The sequence below is a fragment of the Apostichopus japonicus genome, chromosome 16 (assembly GCF_037975245.1).
Source record: "Apostichopus japonicus isolate 1M-3 chromosome 16, ASM3797524v1, whole genome shotgun sequence".
Lineage (NCBI taxonomy): Eukaryota > Metazoa > Echinodermata > Holothuroidea > Aspidochirotida > Stichopodidae > Apostichopus > Apostichopus japonicus.
This window is the reverse complement of record NC_092576.1, coordinates 37,911,111-37,921,378: the sequence shown is the minus strand read 5'-3', so window position 1 is coordinate 37,921,378 and position 10,268 is coordinate 37,911,111. Positions and strand designations below refer to the sequence as shown.

Sequence of the window (10,268 nt, the reverse complement as noted above, 5' to 3'; positions counted from 1 at the left end):
GTAGTCACTGACTAATCTCAAAGTTCATATTGACATTAAAGTAATCTGATGGGTGTACTATAGACACAAAAATGGAGAGGGTTTTTACTGACTAAATGTAACAGATGAAACGTTTGATATGGAAATTAACATTCTTTTGTAACTAATTGATGGGGTGAAAATAATTTCTTTCTGTAGAGTGAAGAGATAATGTTTTGTAACGCTTATATTTTAACAAATGAAATTATTGTTAGTTCTGTTATTAAACTTGAAAACATAATTAAGATACCTTTTCATCTTATTCTAGACTGGCAACGATTCAGTGATAACTGAGACCACTTATTGTTAACATGTGCTACGGAAAGGGTGTAGCATGACTCCTTTTTCTTGTTACTTGTTAAACAGTTATTTAGCAATACACTTGCAATTCGAGGAGTTGTAGAGTCTTAAAGTTCGCCAAAGACCACAAGTGACAATATCAGCCATCGTTCTTTATGTTGAGTAGATTATAAACGTCGGGACTTTAGACGTTTGTAAATAACTTGCAATGAATTACAACCATGTACTGTGTAGCAATTAAATAACAGATTGATTTCAGAAAAATTGTTGCAATCAGTGAACGATAACTATACTATTAATACATATGCTGTTACCCCCTGTATGATGTTCGATATATTAACAACCATAAATAAATTGGTAGCATTGGCTAACGATCATCACATGACTCACAAACGCTTTGGTATGCATAGGTTGACGACTTAACGCTTTCTTTACTAGCATGTACCATCGGTTTATACGTTTGGCTGTCATGGCTTCACATGGAAGTACCGTAAGCAATACAATATGATCATTGATGTGATCATCATATTAACATATTGATATCATGATAACAGAGAGTGAAAACTACTACCTCGTGCTATTACAATTGATATTCATATTCACACGCATTTAGGATAGGTTTTGTTATCAAAAATGATATAAATCTCATAATTTGTTATTGATTGTTTTATCGTATTGTTTGTTTTGCTTTAATATATCATCGTATACAATGCAATGTTAAGATAGAGTTTGGTATCGACATCATGTCTACCCTAATGATGTAAGCCAATTGGTTTCCCTTGGTCTCCTAAACTACAGGTCAATATAACATTACCATACACCCACCTTGCAGCTTTACATACAATGATAGATACCTGGCGGAAGTCAATCATTTGAATCAAAGTTCATCCAAAACGAAAGTAACCTTGATTGACAAAATGCAAAGAGCGCTTTGAGTTTGGTTTCATTTAAATAAGTCTACGAATAATTGCAATCAGAACTAATTAAACCCGTTCTTAAGTTTGTCACCGAATTGAGAGTTTTGGTCTAGTGTGAATAAGTTTGAATAATCTGTACATTTATCTACAGATACTATTTTCAAATTAGCTTATGACGTAATATTTATTTCATTTTAATATAAATAATCATGAACTATAAATATCAATAACTTAACGACGAGCTATATGTATCGAGTTGTATTAACATTAATGCTCGAAGTAAGTACCAAAATACTGCCTAAGTCAGAGAATGTATTTAATAAGATATAAGACAACACTCAATAGGTTTGTATCATATATGACATGAATTGACTCATGCTTCTTTGTGAAATAACTGACCACCTCATTTATGCTTTGTAGTCGCTTCCAAACTTTAGGTAAAGTCAAGTTCTACAATAAACTAACATACTGCAAATAACTATTTGTATTGTCCGCCTTCAAACACGAGGGCACAATGCACCATAGCTATTACACTATCATCACAATCAGACCGATTCGGCAATGTATTTATGTATTCAAACCCTTTATCATAACTAATACGTTCTAAGAAGTCTTTCTTTACTGATATGAACGTGGTTGGGGTACTTGTCATTGCAGTCTATCTTACAATAGTCTCTATAAACCAAAGTTCAGTAAAACGAAAGCAATTATTGTATGAGCCAACACTACTTTGTTTATTGAGCAAACAAAACCATCAATAAATTATGTAGCAACTGATATTTCGTAATACGCAAGGTTAAAGCGCGTTCAGCTATTCATATAAACTACGGTAACCTTGCTTAGGCAAAGTAATGTTGGCGATATTTAACAATAATGCTTGAAACTTGAAACCAATGTAATAACAAATGTCATTTTTCAACCTTCAACTTATTATATTGTGGGCAACAAACAAAACAAACATTGATCAGTGCAGCTCTACCGATATAAATAAATATAGTGGCAACTTAATTTTGACAGTCTAGATTTTATAACTTGTGTTATATTAAAACAAACATCGACATAATATGTACCGTTTTATATCATTGGTACAAATACAGCTCATCCATAACATCCAACACAAAGCTTCATCACTTTATACAGGTGTAATGAAACTAATTTTAATTTATTTCACAAAACATTGATGTCAATGTGGAGCGTCACTTCTACTATTTACAGAACTATGCGAGGAGGTAATGGGCGTAACATTTGTGTGGGTGGCTAATGTGTGTGTTCACAAGTGTGGGCGTGACAACAGTGATATACTGGTGGGATTGAAGCTGCATGATAGGTTTAGTGATATTCGTATTAGATAATTTGTCTTTAGTAAAATTTGATAAAATAGGTTGACAGTAAAGAATGAGTAATTACTAGATAATAGACTATTTTGGAGGGACTTGATTTGGGTTGAAAAAATTTGAACCGATGTATGGTAGCACTAGGCTGCCAGTCTGTATTTAACTAACTGATATAAGTTGACATCGCAGATGATATGAATTGATATCATGTGTTCGTCATGTATATTATCTTATTTACAAAAGGAGAACCTCAACGTTTTGTTGGAGGTCCAAGGTCAACAAACATCGACGTATCAAGTTATTGTAATCATAATTACAGCCATACTTATATTTACCACATGAAGACTTTACATTTAATACGTAAGAACCATTAATCTCGTTTTATAAAGTAGGAGGTCACCTGAGCTTAACATTGGTTTGTCGTTTAAAATAGTATTACAATGTTACAGACATGACAGATCGTGTAAACGTAGTAAAACACGTTTGTGAAACGGTTAGCTAACATATATGAGTAATTAGTAAAGGCAATCAAGTTCGTAATTTAAGATCATATTTATTCATTGTTATCATTATTTAACAAAAGAAAATACTTCTCTCTACCCAGTTGGGTAAAGTATATTAAAACATAGAAAGATTGATCTTCATATTTAGCTTTCGAGACAAATATCATGCTTAAGTATAACAGTAACGTAAATTTTCTTGTGTATTTCTGTGTAAAAGTTAAATGCTTTTAAGTGATACATTCCTGTAATGGATACACATCCTTTTAATTTACAGATTACTTAACTTAACAGGAGTACGTACTGAAAAAGGCCCTAGAATACCGCAAGACGAACCGAAGCAACGAAATATGATAAGATGAATACAATAGGCTACAACCAAGAAGGGAAACCACTGGATACAGTTGCGATGCCTGTAGTGAGTATGCTCTGCTTTGACAGTTCAGATATTTGATTAAACCAAATTCTATATTGTGTAACATTGGAATCGAAACACTACTTTTTATTGGATGTTTCGTGATGAAGTTAATAATAATGCCAATTCACATGGCAGACTTTCTGCATATTTTTTTTCTTCAAAATATGAGGTCTTATATAGCTCTTAAAAAAATCAGCAGAATCCGACTTTTTCTCGACACTGACACCAGTTCATGTTTGGGTTTTTTAGCACTAGACTAGAAACCTGTAACTTGCTCCTCTACGGCATTCCGGACAAAGACTAATCCCAGTTCCAACGGGTTCAAAATACTGCTACTGGTCTCATCTCTTCCTCGTTCTCATCATATATCACCTATTTTCAGACTTTGACATTGGCTTCCTCTTATTATGCGCATCTCTTTCAAAATTCTTCTGATGACTTTTAAAGTTATACACGGACACTCCCCAGTCTACCTGTTAGAACTGTTTCACCCTGACACACCGTACAAGACGCTTAGGTCATCCAGCCAGTCCTTTCTCGCCGTCCCATGGGATATTTCCTTACTGTCATTTAGTCAACATTCTTTTTCCTACGCCTTTGCTTCTCTTTGGACTGTCCCCTAGGCTGACATTTGCTCTAAACGACTATTTGAACTCTTTAAAATCTATGTTAAAAACTCACTTACTTTTAATTACTTATGTTTGATTTTTCTTTCTTTAGCGCTTAGAGGCTTTTGCATTTTGCACTTCTTAAATACCTATTATAATTTCTCGTGAGCACATAATTGAAGAAAGGCACTCATATGGAGTTTGGGTCGAATCCAAGAAAGTAAGCATTATAGTATAGTAACTCCTATTAGAAATATCTCTGCTACATTCTATAATTAAACAAAGCTCAACAAATGTCATTGGAATACAACATACAATCTTCCAGCTAGATAATGGTATCATGATTAATATTGAGCCACAATATTGTTAAAGGTAGGATTATTGATTGACTGCCATGACTCAGAATGGGTTTACTTGCATCTATATAACTGAAACAAAATATAATAAAACTGTTAATAAACTACAGGGGATTGAATCCTTAGGTAGCCGTCCTGACCTAGTACGAATCAGCAGAGGGAGGCTGTGAATGCAAAACCTTCGCACCATTTAACCTCATGGGCTCAACATTCAGGAAGGACATGACTAACTTTTCTTCTGCCCCCCCCCCCTCATTCTCCCCTTGTCCCCCTCCCATCACTCCTCTTCTCATAGCCCTCTTTCACCATTTTTTCTCCACACCTTTCTGTATTTGTGCTTCTCCAGTTTATTCCATACTCCCTTCCCTTAATCATATTATTGTCCCTCCACTGTTTATCTCCTACCTCTCCTCTTGCCCTGTTGGTTTCTTTCTTTCTTCTCTCCATCCCTTGTCTACAAATCCCCTTACATCTATCTCTTTGTGTTCACCATGTTCATAAACCTGTCTGTATTATATGCGTGTTTTTGGCCCTTCTGTTACTGTTACTTGTCATTTACCTAATGAGGAAGATCATACTAGGATCGAAACGTCAAGCCAACTTACTTTTACACATCTATATACATGCTCCAACCTAACTTCGTCTGATGTAATCTGACAAATTGATGTTAAACGTATAACTTACACTCAGTCTATGGATAAGACGAATATGCAATTTGACCTTTTTGTGACCTAGCTAATTCAAAGAGACGGCAGATGAATTCACCTGTATGGTTAGGTTGCTGATTATTTAATCGTCACAGCACACAAGTATCCTTTTTAAACGGTGTAAAATGAAAACAAGTTATATATATATATATATATATATATATATATATATATATATATATATATATATATATATATATATATATATATATATATATATATATATATATATATATATATATATATATATATATATATATATATACATATACGTTTATATGTATATACATATATACATATATACATATATACATATACATATATATATATATATATATATTAAAGATGAGGGCGCCCTTCATATGGCTCACCTATTTGGAGGGTCTGTGAAATTAATGTAACTTTACGACGAATTATGATTACTCGTACGTATTAAAACAAAACGTGCAACTCTGATATAATCGTTAATTACGTTAGCTCGTCGTTTATACGTTTCCAGAAATGATTTTAAGGACCGCACAATTTATGTTCTTATTTCTTTTAAATCTCACATCCTGTTCTTAATTATACACATTTCTATTTCGTGTCACTATAAAGGGGAAAGATTCTCATATCACCCAGCTACCACAATGATTATTTATGAAGTTATAACATTGCTCGTCAATAGCTGTTAGGATACATTTAAGCGTTGTAGCGTTTAAATGGATTCAAGATGGTTAGGGAGGCAAATAAGAAATGCTCCGACTAATTTACAGCTAGCGGCATTTGAGCCGACTGACGACAAACAGGTGGGTCCATATAGCATTTGTTTATTGTAATAAAAGACACTATTCCACCATCTCTCTGTAAAATGTTATGCAACAATGAATATATCACAATAGAATGACGAGAAAGCAGGAACTAAATGCACTAGTTTAACACAGCTTGTGTACAATCAGGGGAATCACATCACCGAAAAACCCATATTTATCACAGTCAACCCAGTAATGTATTATCTCTTTATGTTTATCCCTATTGACTACTCGTATTGACAGAAAGCTTAAATATACTCTGCAATTTCAGCCTACACCCACCCCTCCCTCCCGAACATTGGTTATGTTTGGTTAACAACACTGTTAATTGAGCAACAAATAATATCAACTAATCATCCTAGTAGCCCTCCTATGGACCTTTTAAAGTACTTCCTTATCCTTAGCAACATATCGGTTCCAAGCCTGCACAGCATACTCCAGATGAGGCCTAACCAACTGCTTATAAAGCCTAACTACTATGTCCTCTTTCAGAAAACTTAAGTTCCTCTTAATCATACCTAAAACCCTATTACCTCTTTTAACAGCTTCAACACAATGTTTAGAAGTTGCACAGATGAGTCAATATAGATACCTAGGTCTTCTTCAACAAAGACGTCCTGTAACTCAACACCATTAAGATGGTAGGTATACTTTTGGTTACTACTACCAATGTGCATTACCTTGCATTTATCCATATTAAATAGCATTTGTCATCCCTGAGACCAGGAACAAAAAAATATCCAAATCCGTTTGAAACTTCTCAGTATCGCTTTTGGAAAAGACCTCAGAATACAATTTGGTGTCATCAGCAAACTTCTTAGCTGTACACAAATATTTCCGTCAATGTCATGTATATATGCAACAAACAACAATGGACCTAAAACAGACCCTTGTGCAACCCCACTACTGAAGAGCCAAGAGAAAGCACAGCCTTTTAATAACCGCCCTCTGTTTCCTATTACCAAGCCAATTATCGATCCAAGACAGAAAATTCCCATTGACAGCCATATTCTTCAGCCTAAGTAAAAGAAGCCTAAGTAAAGGACAATTTATATGTATTAGTATTCGCCGTAGTGAAACAAATTTGCCACGTTTGACATAACAGGGCCATATCACATATCTGGTGGAGAGGCTTACGAAAAGAAAAAGTACTATTCATAAATTCGCAGCAAATAATGAGTCGATAGACTAATTTAGTATAAAACGTGAGTATGTTGGTAAAGTGGGTTTCATTCATTTAACAAACTTTTAAATGTACAGATACCAGTCTGCTTTCCATGCGTACAAAAGCAGAAACAACGCTATTCAAAAGACACAAAATGTAATAACATAGGTTAATTCTGTTTACTTTATTTACCGATCGATAAATGCACTCATAATATTGATAAACAATTCACTCTTATTAATTTTATAATTCCCGGAATTTCATTTAATATCAAATTTCAAAAATTGAGTTTTTACTTTGAAGCTACAGTATAATGGGTAAATACTGCAGGTTTCCATTCCTTTACAGGAAAGCAATACGCTTAATAAAAGAAAACAATTATATTTAGCAATTACAGAGCAACAAAAGGAAGCTAAAATGACGAATTTATTCTGAGATACCTTTATCATTAAAGAAATTCATTTAAAATTGGCTGATTCTGTTGTGCTCAGGTTTAGTGTTATAACCTCTATAGCTCTAAGAAATAATGAGGATGGAATCTAACTTTTACACAAGAAATAATGAGATATAAATTCCCGGTTTACATTTAAAGTTCTCTCCCGGAAAACAGTATGCATAAAAGGCAAAACTTAAGAAGCTAAGACGGGCAATGATAAGAATAAGGAAAACTAATTTTTTTGATATTTTCCTTTCAACTTTGAAATTCTTAGGCAGTAATTGTATTAAAAAAGTCACCGGCACATCTGATGTTTCACAAAACATCAAACATGACTTTAGGAAAAATTATAGTGCTGGAAGTGTTGATATTGTTGCCAAAAGAAAGGAAAAAGTTTATTCCGATGTAGTTTCCTAAACCTTTCCGGATTTTTACAAATGAATATTATCTTTTCTGTTGATAATACATTGAAAATGACTTCAACCTTCTTTCTAAATTACTGTTCATTTCATCAATCCAGTTTTATAAGATCTACTTTATAACTCACCCAAACTAACATTTTGCCCTAATTTAACAGTTATAAAATGTTCCACATTAAACTATGTGCCTTTGTTATTCATAACAAACATGTTACTTGATGCCATTCGATATTTCCTCCATTTAAATGTGTGATACTTCTATATACTATCAACACAACTAACGGTATATCTGATAGACTAGTATTCCAGTCGCTTTGTTTCATGAGATTCAGATGTTTGAATTTCTTCACATCTATCGAACAGGGCTGGCAGCATATGGTTTTTAAATGCCTAGGACTACAATATATTCATAATAGCATGCATGTACCACCTGGGCTGAAAGTAATATATTTGAACGGTTTAAAGCACATAAAGAGTAGTGTGTGTTATCGGTCACATATATAAAACAAAATAAACTTCAATGAATAATAAAACAATTTGAGGAGATACTTAGACAAAATTAACTACATAGACAAAAAAATATTATAATATATGTAGTATGAAGTCTCGACACAATAACAGTAAGATAAAAAAGGAATAAAAGAAGACACATTACACATGGAACTGAAAGGAGATTGAGCTCATTTCATAATTGCAGTATCATGCAAATATACGGTATAATAAAATATATGGGTACGTTATTTGTTTATTCAAATAAAGATAAACAAGTTAAACATGCGAGTAGGGGCAAAGGGACCCGTTGCCAAATCTCCTGAACTTTGAAAAGTACGGCAGGAGAGTTTCTTGCCCACACATTTAACTCAGGAAATTGATGCCCCTCCTCTACCGTCCTTCGAGAGGAAATGGTTCAGTTGTGGGCATGTTTACATTCAGTCGGGCGAGGGGGGGGGGGGTTAGACCTCGCTACCGTGTTAGTTACATATCTTTCTGTCCTCAAACAAAATAAAATATTATTTAAGTGCAAGGTCTTGCCCTTAGACCTTAATATAGACCTAATTAATGCGCCAATGATGAAGAATTAGTGCCCAAACTTTTTTTTTTTCTGCGACACCTTAGTGTTATATTTACATCAATGTCCTCTGTACTTGACAACGTTATCGTCATCTTCTTATTCTGTATCAAGATATCGGTTTCCTCTCGAGACTCTCCAGGTCTGCTGCCATGGTTCATATCTGTTGAGAATAAAGTAAGATCAACAAGTAGATAATGCTAACCGAAATATCTGAGAACTCCTATATCATTCATAGTACATACAATAGTCACCAGCACATCCAAGTTAACATATAAAACAGATTGCCATTTTAAGATCATGTAAGGTATGAAGTTCACCTTTTTAAGTTCTATATTACCAGTAAGTGAATTGAACAATTAGTCTACGTTCCTTCTGCAATTGACAGCTACATGTTAAATGATACTTAGAACCACATTGGCCTTGACAAGGTAAAACTATCAAAATAATGTTAACAAGCATTAATGAGTTTTATATTAAAACTGAAATGAGTAGGGATGGTCATTAAAGAGGAGCCGAATGATACATTACTGTTCTGTCCTCAGTGGAGAGGTTTAACGAGAGAGTTGTACAATTCTAATTTGGGTGTAACTGTTGTTAAGTTATGTACACTAATTTTACAGATTTGAAGTTAGTTTGTTAGCTTTGGTGATAACGAAGCTTTACATACACCTATGATAGACATTAACAATCGTAAGTCGTGTTCTTTATCCCGCAACCCTTCAATATTAATCTAAAGTAAAAAAAAAAAAGCTAGAACATTGCAGAAACAGACGTAGACAACATTTTTCTTTTCAATGTGTCATATGGCGTAGTCATTTTTTAACAACTAAAAGATCTTCATAACTTTAAGTGATTTGCCGTTAGACATTGGTTTCTCATTACAGCAGAAAGATAAATGTTATAGAATAATTTGATGGAATAGTAGCGAAAATTACCATGTTAAAAGTTTTTCAAACGCACGGTTTAAAATAAAGCAACTTAATTAAGTTAATTTCACAAATTGACGATATTATCCTTAGTTTTTAATATTGATAAATTGCCATTATCATAATGAAATAAAATGCCATATGCCACTTTAGGAATGTTATGTGTCTAAACAGTATTGAAATGAATATCTCGCTTTAATTGAATAGTCTAAAGCAACCTCGTATGTGTATCAGTGTTTTGAATAACAATAATGATCCGCTGAGATATTGTTAACAACATTCGGAGTCACTCTATTATATT

General features: G+C 33.6%; 2 protein-coding genes across 3 annotated transcripts in view; one reads left to right on the top strand and one right to left on the bottom strand.

Annotated features, from left to right (window-relative positions):
• Window positions 1–10,268, top strand: part of LOC139982309 (uncharacterized) — a 540,410-nt gene that overhangs the window by 384,235 nt on the left and 145,907 nt on the right. The window lies entirely within an intron of this gene.
• LOC139982297 (uncharacterized) overlaps window positions 7,280–10,268 on the bottom strand; it is a 35,097-nt gene continuing 32,108 nt past the window's right edge. For both annotated transcript variants that reach the window (XM_071994989.1, XM_071994990.1), the window contains exon 13: window positions 7,280–9,201. In XM_071994989.1, coding sequence (XP_071851090.1) covers window positions 9,138–9,201 — 64 coding nt within the window. In that variant the 3' untranslated portion in view covers window positions 7,280–9,137. The remainder of the gene's footprint in view (window positions 9,202–10,268) is intronic.